The sequence below is a fragment of the Amphibalanus amphitrite genome, unplaced genomic scaffold, assembly GCF_019059575.1.
Source record: "Amphibalanus amphitrite isolate SeventyFive unplaced genomic scaffold, NRLGWU_Aamphi_draft 000945F_arrow, whole genome shotgun sequence".
In the NCBI taxonomy this organism is placed as follows: domain Eukaryota; kingdom Metazoa; phylum Arthropoda; class Thecostraca; order Balanomorpha; family Balanidae; genus Amphibalanus; species Amphibalanus amphitrite.
Window position 1 is genome coordinate 98,659 of NW_024882439.1, and position 21,868 is coordinate 120,526.

The window sequence follows — 21,868 nt, forward strand, 5'->3', positions numbered from 1 at the left end:
CCTTTTTACGCACACAGGCTCCAGAACCGGTCTGATTATGCCTGGTGTAGCTTAGGATGAGATGGTCCTGCTCGGACCTGATGAACCCAGTATCGGGACCCATCAGTAACTGTGGTCCAAACTCATCTCGGTACGGGAGGTTCATTTGCTATGCGTATGTAATTATGCATTCAATTTACCGATCACTAATCCATGTTATTGCAGTCCCATGGTTTGGCAAGGGCATTTGTCCCAACTATTCGTTTTTACTTTAATTAAGTTTTTTTTCTTCAGAAATATTGTTTGCTGTCTCGAAGTCGTCCTTATACCAAGCAAACGTCTTATTGGCCAAAGTTCAGCGATCCACTGGTTCGCTGTTGAACTGTTCCTAGTTTCTCTCTCACTGACCATCCCCGTCTGAAAGTGTAAGAACTAGTGATGTCAATTACAGAAAATCGGAATACCGATACCAAACCAAATACCGACCAAAACCGTGGGGAAATACCGAAACCGAACCAACTTTGAAAGATGAGGGAAATACCAACTTTTTACCAATTTCTTAGCTTCTTATACCTTAGTAAGGGTTCATAATACCAACAAAATACCAAACACATTAGGATTGAAATACCAAATACCAAGTTGGTATCGGTTTGGTATCGGTATACCAAAAAGTTGGTATCCGATTGACATCTCTAGTAAGAACTGAACATCGCTTGGTTCATGTGATCTCTCATCTTATCTCGGTAAGCTATTTAGCATGCGCGGTGGTTCATGCATGCTGTCTGGGATAATCTGAGCTCAGAGAACAGCTCAGACGTGAGGCGCCGACATTCCTGTCTCACAGACAACGAGGAATGCAGACCATTTTTCTTTCGTGGGATATGCTTTTGTGTTCTCATTCCATTACATGCGAGTCACCTACGCGCTTATTTGGAGTCCGTAATTGTTGCATGACATTTTTTGGTTGTTTTTTCCTTGCGATCTACATTAGCCTCTTAAAAATGCAACTCGAGACATTCCTCCTGGAATCTAGGTGTTTACAAGTAACTAGGTATGTATTTCTGGATGGTTGTTACTGCTTACTGTCACTAGTTAGGTCACCGAAGACCGAACTAAAAATGATTTTAATATCTTTGTTCGTACTCATGCTGTATCTAACATTTTCTAAGTAAGATTTCAAAGCTGCTAATAAATGCGCCTTAAAATGGGGTGTTTTGGACTCTGCTAGTCTTGTAATTGTACGTTTTCGCCAGTTGCTTTCGAATTGATTTGGTACAGGTCACGGCCAACTGGCCTTCCTTCTGTATTTAGCGCTACCAAAGCGACCTCACTTGACAGGGCTTTTCGGGATCCGAATTTGCCCATTCCGTGGACCACAAATTGTCCAATTATCATGGGAACCCCGCACGAACGCACGACGGGCCGTTTAATCCGGCCGGTATTACCGCTTTGAGGCAATGACCAGCGCGTTGCCAAACCGATAGAAGTAGCTATGTGCGACCAAACGTCGTGTCTCGCCGGCGGGCTAACTGGTCGCGGACAGCGGTCGCGCCGTGGGCTGCAACTTCCTCGAACCGGGCGGGCGGCTCGGAAATTCCCTGCCGGGGTCCGCCGGGCGGCTAGGCTGTGCCGCCGCACCCGCTGCCGGCCGGCCGGCGCGGCGCGGCGGCGCGCCGGCGCAGAGCCTCCTCCTGCGTGGGTGCCGGCGGGCCGAGTGGCCACCCTCGTGCCGGACATGAGCGCCGGTCCTGGAAATTGGGCAGTCCCGGCCGCGGGCGGCGGCGCCGGTGGCCGGCCGGCTGCTGCCCGTGGTCGCCGCCGACACTCTAATGACGGACCGACCATCGGAGGCGTCGGTCGGAGCGGCGCGCACACGGCGGCACCGAGACACCTCGTGCCGCTGACTGACTGGCGACGGCCGCCCACCCGGGAGAGCTGCACCGCTGCACCAACGGACTTCAGCCGAGCGCGGTGTTTGTCGTCAGCGCCGACTCCTCGCCATATCGAACATCAGTGCGCTTCAAGTGAGAGCCACCCTCTTCAACATCTCGTTCTCTTCATCTTCTATTGTGGTCAATCTGTGATATCATCTCCACCCGGCTGGACCTTCTCTGTGCCCATCTTCTGAACATCCAGGACTCTCTTCACCGGCTTCGTCGGTCGGCTGTGACGTCGGTGCCTGCCTCTCGACCAGCGCTCAATGGGCATGGCTGAGCCGCGACGGGCCTTTGAGGTGGGCTACTACGTGCCGCCCAGCATCCATCCGGACGACCGATACGGGTAGGTGGCGTACTTGGCGGCTCGTATTTGGTAGGTAGGGGGTGCTTGGTTCTTGGCGATACTTGCGTCGCTTTTCCTATGGGACGTTCCTTCCTAGAAAAAATGGTATGATGTTGACAGGCTTCTGTAGGTGTGCTGAGTTTATACTAGAGAATACGGTAATTGTTCTGCTCGCACAGTTGAGTATGGGGTAATTTCTTCGTTTGGTGGCTCGTTTAGATGATATAGTCAGCTGAAAAATGGCTCAGCACAGGCTAGTGATATGGGTAGTATCGGTATTATTACATTTTGAGATTCCATTTCTCAGGGCTGTTTTTTCGAAGGAGAGAGTTTAATGACTAGAGGAGATAGATTGAAATTATATACCATCTTTCTACATATACCTATGTCGAAATTGTGTACCATCTTTCTGAACGTCATCTGATTAACTTATTAGTCGCTTTCTTCCGAAACAGTTATTCTAAGGGTAGGTACATGCATGCATCGTATGCTATTATTGATCTGAAATGACATTTTAGCCGTCTTCGACCTTGTTAAAGATATCATCATTGCTGGCCGCAGTAAAATTAGTTGTTAAATGGAACAATTAGGCTCTCACTTTTTAAAACATTGTTCCATGTTCACAAGGAAATTACTGTGTTTGAGCTGCTTATATTGAAGTTTCCCTATGGTCGCCAAGGAATGTAGGAGGCTTGTGAATTACACGTATTTCATGGTCCATTACACGAATAATTAAAAAGTGTAATTGAAGTGCATTATATAGGTGGGGAACGAAAGCGTTTTTTCATTTTGTTCGGGCCATTAGCTTCGTGTTTTCTGGTTTCCGAAACTGTTTGTACGTCAGTCATTTATCTCTGTGTTCCACGGTGAAGGAGAACATCTTTATTTCCCAATCCGGACTGTTTTCTCTCTCCTGGCGAACAAAGAAAGAATCGTAACTCATTGGTACCTTTAAGTTACTCTTGCCGCCATAAATTTCTTGACACTTCCCTAGACAAATATGCAGTTAATATGCATCACATTTTTCCGTGGATTTACCACCGAAAGGCGACTATGACGTACGACCACCATCGAAAACTGTTCCCAGGCGACCCCTCTTTCCTGCAAGACCCGCTCGTCTCATTGCCTGTTGATGTCGCGGAATTTATTCAACAACGTGTTATTACTTACAAAACATTAGAGTCCTAATTCGCTCAAGGCCACTCACGCCAGTTTTCCGGAGATAAGAAGCCTTGAGTGATGAGCTTTCTTTGCGTACTCGTTTGCGGTCGGCCGGCACTCACGATGTCTGGTAGATTGCGGTGACGACGTATTGTTCCCCCGAAGCATGTGATGTTTACGGACTATCCTTGTGTTGTTTACGGGGTGTGTGTGTATCCGGGTGGCAATATCTGAGACGACGCAGCCATCGCTTGCTTCTGTTTGAAAGGAATAATGTCACATGTCACTGACACGTACAGAATCCACTACCATAGTAAGTCCAGTCGCCAAGACACGAGCTTAAAGTTTAAAAAAAAAGGTTTCCTTTTCTTTTCTGATCATTTTGAGCATAAAAAGTCATAAATCCACTGCAAAAACTAATTTCAGGAAAGTGAACTATTTCATTTAAGCGTGAGTCGAGAGTAACACAATGGTGTGGCTGGTTAACAAGAAACATACGAGTATATTGCTAAAACATATGTGTTAAAAAGAAGCATGGTATAATCCAAGTGATTACTTGCAGTAAAATAATTAGGCTAATGATTTTCGTCAACGTGATTGTGTCGAAGTGCAAAAATAACCGAGTGAATTAAGTGTGCTTAACCCTCGCCCGTATAGGGGGTCGAACGGACCCTCCTCGGTTTTTCGCAATCGCGTAAAAAGTGGCCCATCACGACGAATTTTTCAGTACCTTCGAGTCAATCAATTTTACACCTACTCTGCAAATGTAATGGCCCTGACCCAAATGACCTTTGACCTTTGACTTATTTTCTCGCGACCATGTTTGGCCGGAATCGCGATTCGGCGTATGTCGACTAGCATTAGCCGCGCATTTGCAGTCTTAGTGATTTCAAGCGTTCAAACATGTGATATGATGTTGCTGCCATGCATTTGGGTGGGTGTCAAGGTCACCTGAAGGTAAGGTGCCTTCGTAACATGTTCGAAGCTGTCAGAGGCGGTTGACACCTACTTCGAACGCTACTTCCGCAGGTTGAATATTCTGGCCGGGGCGCAAAATGACCTCGCAATCGTCGCGCACCTACCCCCCAAAAAATGACCTGACCTGAGCTGAGCTGACCCGACCCGGCCAAAGTGCATGAAGGTATCACCTGTGATCAAAACTAACATGATATTCGTGATCAGCACCCCGAAAAACCTCACAGCAGCCACACTTAAAGGGACCCTCCCACCTTCAAAAAGTTAATGAATTGGCATGAAAGTGATATGTCGCTCGGTTCAGAAAGAGCGAAAACGAATATCTACCAAATTTCATCGAAAAATATTCACCGGTTTTCAAGATATTAGACTTTTACTTTTGTTTACTTTTTGGGATCTCCGCTGTTCCTAGCGACTTTATTTGAAAGTGCGGCATTTGTTGCGCGCAAAGCAGCATATACCACCGCGTGCTACCAAACGTTTTAGTAAAAGATTTAAAAATCGTCAGATCTCCGCTGACGTCACAAATTCTAAGGGGGCATTCCAATGTATTAGCCCCTTAGAATGCGAAAACTGCAAGTTTGTAATTCCATATCTCCGAATTAAAGCATTTTTCGATGTTGTGAGTGCCCAAACCGGTATTTTCAGGCCATGGCCACCAATTTGGCTATCTCAACTCAAAACTAATGTTAAGGTGGGATGGTCACTTTAACGACGTTCTAACAGGTCCCGATTTCCCCGACTTTTGGGTCGTTGACCTGACCTGGAAGGTCAACCAACGAATTAGGACCCTAAAATTGAATGTCATCGGCCTCCTCTCGTTACGGGCTACACGCTCGCTTTTTCTGCGAAGCTCTAGCTCGACCAGGGGCCAAACGGCAAGGGGGGTCCAACGGACCTCCCCCCTATCCGTTCGCGGCTGGCAAACCACCTATACGGGCGAGGGTTAAGATGCTCAATTTCATTCTCAGACATAGACCTGCATCTTTATATTGCTTTGATAAGGTCCCTCATTTATGTTATGTCTGGAACCGTTTTCGTTGAAAATGGATAAATTGTTTAATAATCGTATGACTGGCTATGGCGAATCTGTTTAGGCATTCAATAAATAAATCCGTCCTCGTAATCAATACAGTGGCGATAACATTTTGCTTTCATTTCATATAGACTCCGCTGCTTTTTCATATGATCCTTTTCTCGAAATGTCATTGTTGTTGAAAGTAGCTGTGAATTAGATTAATTCGTAATTCGGGGAATGCTTTGATACTGTGATATATGCCGTTTTTCACTGTTTAGGTGTCCGTCTCATTCACGTTTTTCATCAGCCCTGTTGCATCTACAGGGACTGCTAGAGTTTTAGTGCTCCATGGCCGGGTGCTATTTACGATCATTTTTGTATTTTGTTTAAAAATTGGCCGTCAATTTTGCAAGATGATTAATATTATATTCGTGAAGTTAAGTAGAATGGCTCGTCCATTCGTAATTCGTAATTCGTAAGAACGTAATACAGTATTCAGTAAATTTGCTTGAACTGTTAATTATAAAGTGAAAGCCACTGGGCTCCATGTAGTAGGGGAGAGTGGGGTAAGATGCCCAGGGTGGGAAAGACGCCCCACCCCCTCTAGCGGGGATACAAAGAATCGAACCTGGAAATTAATGTTCTTAGCGTAAAGCGGAAGCCTGCCTTGTTAACTGCACAAAAATTTGCGAAGCTCAGTTGGGCAACGGCTGGCTGGTGATTGCATGTTTTTTATTTGCTGCTTTCAAAAAATATTTTGGCGTCAAAACATTGTAAATATCAAAGAAGGTAGATAATTTTTGCGTACCTTGCTATAGTCGTGATACATTAACCCGCGCACCGACGGGGGTCTGCGCCAACTTAGTACCGACGGGGGGGGGGGGGGGGGCGGATGACCGCCCCCCCTGAGATCTCGAGAACGAAGCAAGATAGCGACAAGCGGCAAACGGCATCGGATACGCACGGTCAAGATCTACAATTTTTACTAAGGTCATTTTCAGGTCAGGTCAAAGATGACGTCACAGGGGTCGAAAAAGTCAAAATGGCGGCGCTAAATATGGAGAGAGTTTTTCTCGAATAACTTTCGAATTAGTCAAGATAGGAACAAACTAAGGGCATCATCGTGATCCTCTCGTCAATCCGCATCGAATGATATATATGTTGACCTCGAAAGGTCAAGGTCAAAGGTTGACCTCAGGTCACGTGACCTCGAGGTCATCATGTATATCATTCGATGCGTCTTGACGAGCTGAACACAATGAGACCATCCACGCGTCTGTATCTTGTTCCTGTACGGAGTTATTGGCCAAAAACCTTTGGTGACCTTTGATGACGTCACATGACCTCACAGCTGCCCAACAGCAAAACAGACCTCAAGGTAGTGAAGGTTGATCGTATATGAAGTCATGTATGGTATATGGGGCCATTCCGACCCGTTTTAGTGGTAAAAACAGGGAGTTGATTTTTCCCCCATTGACTTATAATGGGGAGGTCGCGAAATTGACCTGACCTTAGGTCACCGATATCAAAATTCCGAGATATACAAATTGTAGCTACTAATGACCTAATAACATCCTGCGACTTTCAAAGGCCTCCGACATCTACTGTAGCTCTGGCACGGTGACAAAGTTGCAAAAAAGTGACTTGAGGTTGGGTCATTCAAAGTGACCTGGTGACCTGACCTTGAAAGGTAGGAGGTTCAAACTTGCACACCATGTGTAAAATTGATAAGGGAATAGTCATACCAAATTTCGCGGCGCTACGCGCCGCGGTTTTTCCGCTATTCGCGAAAAACCTCAGGGGGGGCGGATATCCGCCCCCCCGTCGGTGCGCGGGTTAACATGCGTGTGCTGTGTCCCAAACAGTTTGTTTCAGGGTGTAGTTTTATGGCTAACAAATTGTGCTGATTTAATGTTACTTCGGTACCTTGGGGTAAGATGCCCCCTGTCCTGATGGGGAAAGACGCCCCCCTAAATCCGTAGGCTGTCCTTCAAGCAGCCCGTCAAATCATTTATTACATACTTGTAATGAGAGACAAAAGCCGAACTGGGACTGTTGAGAGTCCGGTACGGTCGGGTGCTCCCCATGCCGTTCTCTCGGCCCACACAGCGACTTTTTGGGCGGCATCTGACTCTGAGAGCCCTCACGACGGCCTCTGTGGGCCCCATTATTGGTTCCAGGGCCCCTCACGACATCCCTTGAGGGCTCCCACGTTGGCTCCACGGGCCGCGCTGGCATCTGAGGTCCCCACGATGGGCTCAAGGGCCCTCAAGCATCATGAAGACCTATAAGGGCCCCACAGTGGTCTCCGAACGCCACCACGGAGGCTTGTTTGGCCACGCTGGACTATGATGGCCCTAACGATGACCTCTGAAGCCCCTTACGACTACTTTTGAGGGCCCTTACGATGACGTTTGGTGTCTACTGCAGGCTCGAAGGGACTACTGATTCGTTCAGGCGATTCACGTGCCTATTTATGTCACTTATAGTGCAGGGGGCATCTTACCCAACGCCAGGGGGCGTCTTTCCCACCCTGTGGGGTAAGATGCCCCCTTTCACTTCTTCAGGAAAATGCTTAATAGCAAAAAAAGTTATCATATTTCAGGCACGAAAGTGTGATATTTTTGGAGAAAAATGATGTCGGTTTCCGTTGAAACTCCAAGTTTTGGCTTTCCGATCGTCATTTTCGAGTAATATATGATATAGTCAAACCCTGGGCATCTTTCCCCACTCTCCCCTACATTTGAGCTCGGCGTGAAGTTTGCATATACAGGTATAGCGCATACGTACTTTATATATCACGCATCCATTTTTGTTCTGGTGGGTTTTAGCTTAATTAATTGGCTGCAATTTCAAAACGAGGCGTGTTTTGAAGCAAAGTTTGATATTTGTGTTCTGTTGCTATGTGATTGATCCGCATATTCATACTGTTTTAATCCCTCAAGAAGGGCGGGCGTTGCTTTAAAGCCACTGCTGCTCTTGGACACGCTCAGGTAATATAGTAAAAAGTATCCGCTAGATTTTGTGTTTGCGGAAACATGTCCAGAAATCCCACCTTTGAATAGGTCACCCAGATCGCATCGGCATGCTCTCTGACATCACGGCCTAGTTATGCTAGCGGTTTTATAGTTGTAACAGCTAACACCGCGTAATCCCCAGTGCGTGCTCGACGCTGGTCTTTTGGGACAGGAAGAATGTTTTGTACTTACCGGCCATCGCCAGATATTAATGGGCTCTTATCGTCTCAAGATAACATGTATGACACGGCATTCTTAGAATCCCGTCCACTGGATAGCCCAGTCCTAACTGCGCTATTGCCGCATGCCACCAGTGCGCTGCTGGCAGACCGATCCAAAAACAGTCGGCATTTTAATCGCCTGCGGGCTCTCAAATTGCGCCATTTCAGGGATAACCCGTCGGAAGACCTTCCCATTGGTACAGGGAACGTCTCTGCAAGGTTGGACGCACGTTCGGGGCGTTCCCGTGCCGGACTGTCCTCAGGGGACACTGACCGATCGGAAAACTCCACGAGGGTCGGTCTCCTTTTGTCAGCGGGGGCTTGTCAAGCTGCGCAGTGAGGTCTGTGGGTATGTCTGCGTGCCTCGCGACACACGCGAACCACATTCCTCACAGAGAGTGGCACTTGGATGGTCTGTCGTCCCTGCAGGAAAGTGTAGGTACCTACGACCGAAGCGATGTAAATACTTGTGTCGATCGGCGGAAGATCGAGAGTGTGCGTGTCATGTGGTGTCTGCTGGGTTAGAATTAGGACGGTGGGTCATTAGGAGGTGCGTCACGTTTAGAATCAGGGATAGCAACTTGTAAGTTTTGCATGTATCTAGCATATACCAAGGCGTTTTTACTGCGAGTTCGTTCGGTAAGGGCAGTTCATTTATTGCGATTCGGCATCCTGAAGAGCCGACCTAATTCGGGTCTCTGATGTCCCATCTTCCTCTAAGATTCTCTCCGGGAGTCGTTTCTGACATTTCTCCACGTGCAGCAGCAGACCTTTACGACGCTCATTGTCTCATCTGGTGGAACTGACTCTGAGACATTCATTAGCCCGGACGGGAAGCCCCGAATGTCGGCACGTGTGCTGCAAGATACTATTTTTAGCATTCTGAGGTGGTTAAAAACGCAGACAGAGTGTCTGCCGGTCGTAAAAAGCGCATGTGCTGAGGGACGTAGTGGGCACTGCGGAGGTTCTTTGCTCCAGGCGAGTTGACCGACATTGAATGTCATGCAATGCGTTTAGGCTAGGCGAATATAATCTTGACCGTGTTTTGCGATATGGAAGAGATTGCCTTGAGTTTCTCACTTGCCCTTTGACGCTCCCGCGGATAATCCGTCTTATTTTGTCCCGTTGTGAACCGATTCCATCGCGCTCTGCATGTTCTTGGGTTATCGTAGGCGAGATTTAGCTTATTTATATGTTGTTGCCGCCCTTGTCGTGTGACAAGAATATCGTGTGAGTCATGGGTACCGTTTGATGATCGGATTTTCCGTGACTATTTTGGGTCACCTAAAGTTCTGCTTATGTAGGTCTTCTACATAGGAGGTGTTACGGGTGCCTACGCGACTATGTTGCTTATATTATGTTGCACACATGACAATTAACGGCAAAGCGCCGTCACGTGCCGTTCTCGGCCCTGAGTAGCGCTCCACCATAAGACTTTGTCAAATGTTCGTATGGCCTTATTCGCGGTCTGGTTAGTTTCGCCAAGAGGTCAGCTCTGAACCTGACCGTTGCTAGTTCAGGACTGTTCAGGGGCGGCGCCACGGAATTTTGCCAGTTGTGGCAAGCCGAAGTAGGGGGCCTCTGTATAAGAGGGCCTACTCTTCGCGTAAAACCTCTGTTTTGACACAGGGACCTCCTACTTGGGCTCAGGGGCCTCCTGTGCGGGCACAGAAACCTCCTGTGTGGGCACAGGGGCCTCCTATGCGGGCATAGGGCCCTGTGAAGCCATATGGGCCTCCTGTGCGGGCATAGGGATAGTTACGGGCACTGGAGCCTCCTTTGCTGGCACAGGGCCTCCTATTTGGGCACAGGGGCCCTATGTGAGAGAACAGGGCCCAGGGCCTTCTGTGCGGGCATAGAGGCCTCATGTGTGGCGACAACGGCCTCTTGGATAACTTCCCCTGTGTAAAAGGGCCTCATGTATTTAAAGAGGCTTCTATCTGTTCATAGGAAGGGACTCCTTATCTCCTTTCAAGTTTTGTTTTAATCAAGCAAGCTTAATGTCTTATCATATTAAGTTCATTGTCACTGTTGTTAACGTAAGGTTCTGTGTGTCGCTGGGATAGAGGGAGGGGGTACTCCTGGTCACTTGTGCATGGGTGGCGGTGTAGAAAATAAAGCAAGGGCGGCCATCAACGCATGTAGTGTTGAGGTCATAGGGGCTTGGAATAGTTAAGACTAGTTATGCGAGTCTTTTTCGTTGGGGATGTTTCAAATTTGTCTCATCTCAGGGGTGGCAATGCTACCCCTGCCTCGCGGCAGGGTGCCCCTATGGTGGCACTGGCGCCGCCACTGACTGAGTTTAGGGCCCGACTGGCCTCACAAGAGGACCAGTCTGCACCGAACCAACCAGACCCAGCGTAGGACCACTCCGGACCGGACCCGCCCCAGCGGAGGACGAGTGTGGACCGAACCCGCCCCAGCGGAGGACACTGCACTGAGCCAGCCCTGCAGCAGAGGACCGGGTCTGGATCCGGGCGGAGAACAGACGGACCAGATGTGTGTGGTGTAGGCGCAGACTGCAGTCAGAGCTCCGTGAGAACTGGAAACCGGCCGCTGGAAGGCGGACGCGGCGGCGATTTTTGGCTGGCCAGGCGGTGAGACCCAGCGCCCCCCGGTGACGGGGTTCATATCCGGGCAGACAGTCTGAGCAGGGCTCATTCGGACACCGCTGCTGGGGTGTGAGCGGTACACTGTTGAGAGGGGATCGGCGGACGGAGATGGTATCTTAGGTGCTCTCTCTGCACTTTGCTGGGGGGGGGGAGGAGGGGGGAGGAGCGATAGTCAGTACAGAAAAACCGCGGTGCAGTGACGGATCTAGGGGGAATGTTGCTGTGACGGATGCTTCAGCTAATCACGGACGCCTCAGTTCCGTATGTGCAGTCGATCAGACGGCTCGTGCTGCACAGCACTACTTTATTGGGAAGATCCGCAGGCGCAGTTCCATCATAGCCTTGGTCTTCATTGATCATGCGTTCTAGTTATATAAGCTACGCCCAGTTCTCCAATTTGCCCTCGAGCTGGAGTGGCTAGAACGTCATCAGCCGTCACGTGTCATGGGTAGTTGTGTACTTACCCAGTTGAGTCGTAGACTGTATCGGAGTCGCCATTGAAGACCTTCAGAAGTCGCCTTTCAATCTTCTTAGCGCAGTTTATTTGTAAGAAGGAAGGTTTGGAGACACAGGCGCTGCTGATCCAGGCCGCTGGATGTTGCATTAATGAGTGGGGGTCGGGAAAAAAACGCGTCTGCGCCTCCGACTTGGAGTAGTTCCAGTGTCGAGCGTCCTTGCCAGTCTGCTGTTGACCGTCCGGTCGTGTATAACTCATGACTCATTCATGACTCGCGCGACTCGAAGTCGGGAGATACATTGACTCAGTGGCTCGTCGGGCCGTCCCCGGGATGGGGGCATGACAAAGGGTACGCCCCCGTTCCTTTGGCACGGCCAGCCGAACGATTAGCCTACACCCTGGCTGCTGAATAAGACGTCCAATGAACGTGCCGCCATAACTAGGCGGATTGGAACTTCCGGTCCGGCCGGAGTCAGCTGGGGCATTCCACGTCAAATCAAACACCGAAATCCGTCATCCCCTTCGATTTTTCTGAAAATTTGTAGGCAGACTGGGCATGGTTCAAAACTGAGTTACGTATAATATTTTCGAAATTTGATAACGTATCGCTGAGATATAGGTCATCGAATATAGCGAAAAATGCCACACATCAATTTTTTAAATGGCTATAACTCTGGTTCCTTTTCTGGTATCAAAATGATATTAACAGGGTCTTATAGGCAATTGATAAGGCTTTGATTTTTAATTATAAAATTAAATTGAAGTGACCTTGAAATGCATTTGACCTTGAATTAAAACAGAAAAATTTAAATAGCAAAAAACACGTCACCTTCGATTTGGCTAATTTTTACATATTATGTCCGTCACAATGTTCCTAACCATCTGTGAAAAAATTGGAGTGGGCCATTCATAACTTTCGCGGCAAACGCCGTTTTCATGCATCAACATCACGCAACCGCGCGTGACCTTGAAAGACAGAGTCAAGACATGCTTGCTTGTGTACACTTTCTGAAATGAATGCTTGCTGATTAGTGATATCCCAAACTCTGCGAGAATGGAAATGCATAGTCATCGTAGTCAAGCATTCACGTTCCATAGTAAAAGTGTCTCAGGCAAACGGTATTTTGCGGTGAATTTTGAGCCGTGTGGAAATGCATCATGAAGTAAATTCAACGAAAACATTATCACGCAACGATATCTTCACGTCTTTTGATCTTCACTATCCGAAAGAACATACATTTTTTAGTATGTATGAGGAATTTCTAGTTAATCCAATAATAAATATGGCAGTTAGAGGCCTGCTAAGAGTAACATGTCGCCGGCTGAGGCGGGCTCGGCCGATGCGGGAAACGCAGCAATCACAATTTTGTGTTTACACGTTCATGTTTAAATTGTTTACCAACCGATTTTCAAAATTCTTTCACCATAAGATTGCCTGTTCTTAGTCTTCTCACAAAATTTGACGCGAATCGAACGTAATCAGCGGTAGGGAGCGGCGCGATGTAAAGACGGAACCGTTCCGTTCCGTCCCGGCACAGTCTACAATTCAGGCGGCGCGTAGCGGTCGGCGCCGGCTGCCGAGTCGCCGCGTCGCTGCGGCGACAGGATGTTCACTTTACACCGCTATTACTAGAACAGTTGTGAACCGATTTTCTTATTGCTTGCACGATGAGATGTCCAATTCAATTCTTGACAGGTAGCCATAATTAATTTCGCATTAATCTTATGGGATATTGGCGAAAAACAGGAGGGGTGGGCGAAATTCGCTCTTCCCCCTCCACTGCGCGTGCTAACATACGTTTGCATATGTGCAATTTTCTTCAAAACTTATGAATGGCCCACTCCAATTTTTTCACAGGTTGTTAAGAATATGGTAGGCAATAAAATATATGAAAATGAGCCAAATCGAAGGTGACGTGTTTTTTGCTATTTCAATATTTGTGCTTAAGAACAGAGTTAAGCAAATTTCAAGGTCATATATTTAAGCAGGTGCAATTCTAAACAAATGCTTAAGAAATTACCTAAACAGTAAGGTTTATTTCATTCAAATCAAACAAGTACCACCAAAGTTATGGTCGTTCAAAAATATAAAGATGCAACATTTTGTAAAAATTGGATGCCCTATATTTAGAAGACCTGTGGTCAGAATGTGCAAAAAAACATCAATGTAATGTCCGGGGCCACACAGGAACTCGCTCACAAATTTATAATGAAATCGCTGATGGTAAGGTGCAAAACAGCCGATTTTTGTTCGATTTGACGTGGAATGCCCCAGCTGATAAGTGTGATGTATTGACGATGGCCGATATGCGATCACTTCTGCAACGGATGAGGCTCTAAACCGCGGATGATAGTCGTGATTATCGGCGATAAATGGCCTGGCACCTCCTGCTAGCGTCCGTCCACCATTTAGAGCCCTGCTATCAGATTATTAACTTAGATTATTATTTTTTAGCCCGCCTTAGAGCCCAGCTACAAGATGGCCGCAACATCGCCTTAGCAACCGTTCTTCATTGAAACTTTAACACAGGTATCCGTGGTTCATTCTTTGGTTGGACAAGCTCTCACTCACTCACTCACTCACTCACTCACTCACTCACTCACTCACTCACTCACTCACTCACTCACTCTACCTGCCCCGGTCGTGATGCTTTGCTTCCTGGATCGCTGGTGGTACGGGCGTATGCTGCATTGACTTCACCACGCCGCAATCAGGAGCAGCGGTAGGGGCGTGCTGCAAGCTCCCACGGCGCTGCTATAGGCATTCAATTTTCCAATATTCTTCATCGCAATGCCTTAAAGGGACCCTCCCACCTTAACATTAGTTTTGAGTTGAGATAGCCAAGTTTGCGGCCATGCTCAGAAACCACCATTTATCCTGGTCGCAACCCCCCAGCTTTATGGTGTTCAAGAAATTTCTTCCCTTTACTTGCAGGGTGGGACCAGCTTGGTCCCTATCTCTTAACCATTACGGGAATCTGATGACGTCATCAGGCTTTCGAACGTCCGTTAAATGTTTGACTAAAACGTTTTGTAGCACGCGGTGGTATATGTTGCTTTGCGCGCAACAAATGCCGCACTTTCAAATAAAGTCGCTAGGAACAGCGGAGATCCCAAAAAGTAAACAAAAGTAAAAGTCTAATATCTTGAAAACCGGTGAATATTTTTCGATGAAATTTGGTAGATATTCGTTTTTGATCTTTCTGAACCGAGCGACATCACTTTCATGCCAATTCATTAACTTTTTTGAAGGTGGGAGGGTCCCTTTAAAGGGACCCTCCCACCTTCAAAAAAGTTAATGAATTGGCATAAAAGTGATGTAGCGTGAATCACAAAGAGCGAAAATGAACATCTACCAAATTTTACCGGAAAATATTCACCCGTTTTCGAGATATAAGACTTTTATTTTTGTTTACTTTTAGGGAAATCCGCTGTTTCTATGACGTCACATAAAGGTTTTCTTTACGTCGGCATTTGGAAGCAATAGTTTGGTATCAAAGTGCGACAAATATTGCGCGAATGATGCGTTTATCTTATCAAGGTCAATATATGATGGCCAATAAAGGATTCCAGGACAATTCTTATGGCATTTCTTCGTATCGCAATTCTTCGTCTGCAAATCTTCGTCAGGGCATTTATTCGTACCTATCGCATTACTTTGTCTCGCACCAGGGTATATGAAAATCGGCTCGCATTTCTTCTTCAACGCAAATATATGCAAGAGTAAGCATTGAGGGACAAATAAATACACCGACGAAGATTTGTAGACGAAGAAATGCGGACGAAAAATTGTGCTACGAAGAAATGTCATGCGAGGATTCGTTCGGGTACCATGACATTTATGTGATTTCAAAGTCAAGGTTCACAGCTGATCTGCTAAATCAAGCCAAGAATCCAAACTATCAAAAAACTATAAATATTTGTTTGTCTGTCACAGAGGTCTCAAGCAATATAAGGTTGACATATGTTGGATCAAAAATCTACTGCCACAACTCACATCTCCTGCCTTAGTTTATCATTGTTGTTTTAACTTGCTTTCAAGAGAAACAGAAGCCAGTATCTGATATCACTTCAGATGATTGTTTCAAGATCTGAGTTCAAATGGAAATAAAAGCAAGATCAAGATGAAACAGGGATTATTGCTGTTAAAGTAGTTTGGCCATGATACAACAAGCACATAAATCATTAGCCAAATCAAATACTGGTTGGTTTGTCAAGATGTTTGTTGTCTGTCGTCTGTCGAGCTGCTATGAACACTGAACGCTCTCACTAGAGAGTAGTTTAAGTTGAATGGTAGTGAGCTGTAATTAGACAAAGCAGCTATTCAGTGCTCACATCAAGCCAGGCTAGGAAATGGCATCAACTGTGGTGGGAGGAAGCAGGTTCGGCAGCCCTATGTTGTAAACTTCTGTTATGTCTTGTGTTTGATCAACTGATGTTTTCTGCTCTGTTTTGTGCAGTGATAGTAGCAGGTAACTGCATGCTTGTCAAATTATGTGAATAAACGAATTCATAACATTGCATTTTTCTCTCCATGCAAGGAACAAGTAAGATGTTGTAGAAAATGTAATAGAGGGCTGCATTGCTGATTTTGCACTTTATCAGAGCTTTATTTAGAATTGCTTTCCTGAAAGCTACACACAGGCCACAGTGCTGAAATTCACAATGTCATAGCTTTTGGCAGAAAAAAGAAAAGACTTACCTAGGTAAAATTGGCTGAAAGTATGGCAGAGCAGGTCTCGATGCGTATGCCCATCCGTGTGCTTGCCGAAGCCGAACTGACTGCAACACATTTAACTCTGACCCACCATGGTGGCTGGCATATCCTGAACTTTCACCACTCTAAACAAGACAACTTTCAGCCCTCAGCATTGTATTAAAACACTGTACAAAACACTCAAAATTTGTTTCAGTGCCATCCACGGACAACATCAGTCGCCATTCACCAGGCCAGTAAAAACAGAATAGATAATAGCTTCAAACCCATGTAGTCAGAGTTACTAGGTCTGCACCTCAAAACAAAATCCAGGTGACATTCACCACGCCAGTAAAAAACAGGTACTTAGGTAACGTAACAGCTTCAAATCTGGTAACATGTTGGTCGGACTTTACACTACCATATTTACATGGAATAATATGATACCAAACAATAGTGCAACCATTCTGGACAACAAAAGTGTATGATAAAATTAATTTAGAATACTCTGGCAGCATGATTTACGAGCACAGGCAGGTGTTACCTACCAGCCTTCTCAATGCTCGTAAAACCAACATTGTAGTTTTGATTTTACCTTACATGATAACACACTTGGCTGCAATGGCACATTCAATTTAATACTGTGAAAAGACCAGTTATAACCACTTCACAAGCACAATTGCACCTCATGCCGACATCCTTTTCCAAAGACAGTCAGCAGCGTCTTTCGTCTAAACTGGAAGATAAATCCCCTTTCAACTGTTAACATCAAAAATATTTCTTCATGGTGTGACTGTGATCTCCATATGGAAACCTTGCAGGGAAAGAATTAATGTCAATTGTCAGCTCTTCAAATTTCTTTGGACTTTAACTTGCAGTACCATATCCAGTTTGCTTTGATATTTTGTTTTTTATTCCATGTTGAAGTTGAACACCAAGCTCCAGATATAGCAGGCAGCTTGATCATCTTCGGCCTTGGTATAATATCAGTCCAAGTTCCAGTGGTGGGTATCTTCTAATATTCAAATTAAAATGAAAAGCAATAGGCTTTCTCAGCGCCGACGACGGATTTCACGTTGATAAAAAAGGGAGCTCAAGGTCAGCAAAACTCGGGTTCAAGGAATGGCGGGCGTTGAAATGACTGCTGACGTCATCAAAAAACCGCTAATGGTTAAGAGATAGGGACTAAGCTGGTCCCACCCTGCAAGTAAAGGGAAGAAATTTCTTGAACACCATAAAGCTGCGGGGGTTGCGACCAGGATAAATGGTGGTTTCTGAGCCTGGCCGCAAACTTGGCTATCTCAACTCAAAACTAATGTTAAGGTGGGATGGTCCCTTTAAGCGTCTTTGTTTCGGCCCCACGTTTCGTCTTCCCGTGCGTCTTTGACAGTTATGCCTCGAGATCACCATTATCGTTGTCGGCACTGCAGTGGGTTACCCTATATGGGCATTGTATGATTTTGACGTTTCACGCTGGGTAGTTTCTTCGCCACAGCCCATCCCGTTCCCCAGTCTCGGCGTCTCGGCGAGCGCCCCCCCCCCCCCCCCCGACGCCGTCCCCTGTCTCACCGGTAAGGTCACGGCGGGTGTTGTCTCGCGGCGGTGACGGCGGTGACGGCTCCCCGCTCTGTCCGCTGCAGTCTGGTTACAGCCCGTATGTTTTACGAGCGGTGGCGGCCGAGACTGCGGCGCCGCATGCACGGACGCCGATGTTTCTCACTGCAGATTGATGGTGTGGCCGGGGTGATAATTGCCACCATAGCCCGCCGCGGTCATGGAGCGCACCACGGTTAGCAGGCGCGCTTTGAAGTTGATCCGCTGATGAGGCTGACGAGTTACTTTCGGTGGCTCGGGCGACTAGAAAATGATATGCCGCATGGTCACAGCACAGCGCTCCGGAGGGACACAGATATACGATGTAATGATGCCACCTCAGGTCGCGCAGATGGGGGATAACTGACGTCGGCAGGTCTGTGTCGGGGTGTTTATTTGTGTGGTCACAGCCCATTCGAGTATTGATGAGCGGAGTGTCCAGGAGGGGATGTCTGACAGTTTGAGCAGTGGTTAACTGGCTACCGCGGGAGGGGAGAGCGCTGATGAGGACGGGAGGCGGGCAGAAGCGCCGTGCAGGTTTCCGGCGGGTGCTTTGAGCACCTGTCGTCAGGGTGATGGGCGGAAGCTGTTGCAGCGAGTTTGTGTTGTCGCGGTGTCTATGATCAGCGGCGGTAAAAACTGACGGTGGTAGACGATCAGCGCCTTTGTTACGCCGCACGGCTGTCTGTACTGTGTTGGGGATCCGCCTACTTTGACTGTCCAGTGCCCACCCACCTGTCGTCGGTGTGGTCAGGTACGACCAAAAACGGCACCGGTTTCGTAACCAAACCGATGCATGAGTGGATACGAACACACCGGGATCGAAATGTGACCGAGACCGGCCGGCGCCGACACCTAACCCCAACGCTGGGAAAGGCTAGACGGCGTGGCGTGCAGTGGTGTATCTGCGCCGGTAATCGCCTGGGAGACTGGGAGGGTGGGTGGCCGCCGCGGTGACACGGCCGGCGCGGCGTCCCCGTGTCCCCTCCGCCGGTGGTGGCGGCGGGTGCGGGTGGTCCACCGGCCGGTGACGGCTCTGCAGCGGCCAGCGACACGCCACAGAGGCCGCCGCGGCCCGTCTGGGACCGACACGCTGGCCGTTTTTGGGTGATTGCAGACCTGTGAATGGACTGCCGGGCTCCTGGCAACGGAGGACAATGGAACGGCCGGCTCACTATTCACGGTTCATCGGCATGAAATCGGGATGGTATTTGGCGTGGAAGGCGGCGGTCTGCGTCCTTGCATGCACTTGCCGGCGACCTGGCGTCCCAGACAGGCATGTTGTCACTGGATGAAACAATGGCCTGTGGCTAGAACTTCCTGTGTGCGCCAAGTACCATTTAATTGATAAATATCCTGAATTCATATTACCAGACAAAGGAGGAGACTCAAATTTTCTCCAACATCCTCCCATTACTGCAATCGTATGCCTGCCTGTACTTGAACTTTGCTGTTACACTGAACCCCTTTTACACCGTCACCGTCATGCTCCTGGGAATTCGTATCACTTTCAAGCCGTGTGGTGTAACATCTCTCATCCGGTCAGCACACCTCTCATCCGTCACATCTCAAACTTTTTAAGCGCCCATGCTCGTCCTCCCCCACCACCCCAGCACCACCCTCGTTTCAGCACGTTCTTGTTCTGCGTGTTCTAACCGCGCCCTCCTTTCCCCGCAGCGGCATGTACGTGGTCTGGGTGACCGCCTTCGCCGAGCTGTTCAACCGGACCGGCCAGCACTGGGCCCTGGTGCCGCAGCCGCCGTCCACGCCCAAGCCCAGCCATATCTGGCGGTGCTTCAGCACATCAGCCAAGATCCGGTTCAGATGCGTGAGTGGCCTGAGGGGTCAGAGGCGGGAGAGGGAGGGTTAGAGGCGGGAGAGGGGTGGGGTGGAGGCGGGAGAGGGAGGGTTAGAGGCGGAAGAGGGGTGGTTAGAGTCGGGAAAGGGGTGGGGTGGAGGCGGGAGAGGGGTTGGGTGGAGGCGGCTATTAGGCAGCATGAGTTGTGCCATCGTTACCGACTTGTATATGGTATGAGAAAGTGAGCTAATCAGAATAATGTTACTTTGGTTGTGAGATTTAGGATGTGGGCAGCACCAGTGACTACTGACTACTTATGGGACATTGGGACGTGCTGTGAACAACTGCTGTGCTTTTAAATAAGCTCTATGACTTTGTTCGCATTCCGTTGTTTTTACACCGTGTCTTATCGTGACCGTTTCTTGTCGACAGGACACATGCCAGAACGCCTGGACGTCTATGCACGGCCAAGTCACATTCCAGTACTTCCTGCACAAGGGACCAGGCGCCGGCACCGTGCTCTTCCAGCTGTACGGACAGAAGTGCCGCGTCTGCGTCCGTCAGCGGCAGCGCGACCGGGCCCGGGCGGCCGCCGCCGCCGAGGAAGCCGGGGTAGCGGCGCCGCCGACACCGCCGCCAGAGGCAGAGGGCGCCACCGCCGCCGGCCCTGCCGGGGCTGTCGGCGGCCCTGCCGGAGCTGTCGGAGCTGTCGCCGGGCCTGCCGGAGCTGTCGGCGGGCCTGTAGGAGCAGGAGGTGCCGCCGAGGAGGAGGATGACGTGCCCTACTCCAACCCGATGTGGTACCCGGACGAAGTGCGGCGGGTGAGTAACACGAGCGTGAGAGCTGGTCAATGCCATTGCAGTACAAGGTGACCCAAAAAAGCGGACCCAAAACTTCTGATGAGCCTCACACCCGTATTTTGTGCAAGAATTGAATGAAACTTCGGTGGCGAGTACGTTGATATGTTGGCAATAACATACCAAAAAATGAATCTTCCAGGGCATTTCTTCTTTGTACTGCATTGTTTTAAATGTTGTGCCGCAGATTTACCGCCGTGCTTTTTCGTGCATTACCTTGCCAACAGCATGCAGTTGTTTCCCGCAGACAGCTCAGCTGCACGCTTCCTGGGGTGTTCTGAATGGTTTGGAAGGTTGCAGTAGGCTGCAGTAATGTTATCTACCGTACCGTTTTATTCTTGAAGTGGCATATCCAACCCAGTGCTCTGGCTCTTAACCCGCATTGAAGCGCGAATGTGACCTTCGGGACGCAATTTGGGCGTCACGGGACCCCCTTTAGGAGCAGAATAAAGGCTTGGATGGACCAAATTTCGAGCTATGTAGCAGGGGAAGGCTCCAAAGCAGCAGCTTTGCACCTCAAGAAATGCACGGTTCCAAAATGCAGCCATCTCGAAGAACTGTTGTAGAATCCAGAGCTGGAACTGACCCAGACAGGGTTCCCAAATTTTGATGTGATGTTGCCAACATTTCGAAGTAACTGACATGCAAGTTTCAATTGATTTTGACAAGAGTTGAGAAAATGACAGCTATCGAAAGTTGGGGGCCCGTTTTTTTGAGTCACCGTGTATTGGAGAGGTGGCGGTGTTCTGTGCGTATGGTAGTTGGGTGGGATTGGGTGTGTTTTGTCGGTCAGCGAAGGCCTGCTATATAACACATCACTAGACCTGTTTTATAAGCGCACCGGGGATCGGCAGTGGTGGACGGATGGCCAAAATTTTGACGATAAACAGGGCCAGTCTAGACAAGACCGACTATATCATTCCATACAGCATGGACCATACTGAACCCTGTTGTGTTGAGATCTGCTTCTCAGTAGATCAAAGCGAAGTGACTGGGGGACGAGGAACGTTATAACTGAATAAGATAGATTACGCCTGGCTAGATGTTGCTGACCCCGCACGTCGTCTATAAGGCATGGTTAGATCTGTTCATTTCAAACGCCAATCGATCTGTTGAGGTAACGGTGAAAGCTTCCAACTACCAGCCAGGTCAAGATCAGTGTCACACACACGCGGATTACGGTCGTGGGTGGGAACTAGCCGC

The 21,868-nt window shown here is 48.3% G+C and overlaps 1 protein-coding gene across 1 annotated transcript; it reads left to right on the forward strand.

The window, feature by feature from the left end:
* Window positions 1-2,185: 2,185 nt before the first annotated feature.
* Window positions 2,186-20,552, forward strand: LOC122368406. Its single transcript, XM_043342315.1, has 4 exons — window positions 2,186-2,259; window positions 19,687-19,837; window positions 20,240-20,425; window positions 20,505-20,552. Exons 1-4 carry the CDS (start codon window positions 2,186-2,188, stop codon window positions 20,550-20,552), a joined length of 459 nt encoding a protein of 152 aa, XP_043198250.1.
* The last annotated feature ends 1,316 nt before the right edge of the window (window positions 20,553-21,868 follow it).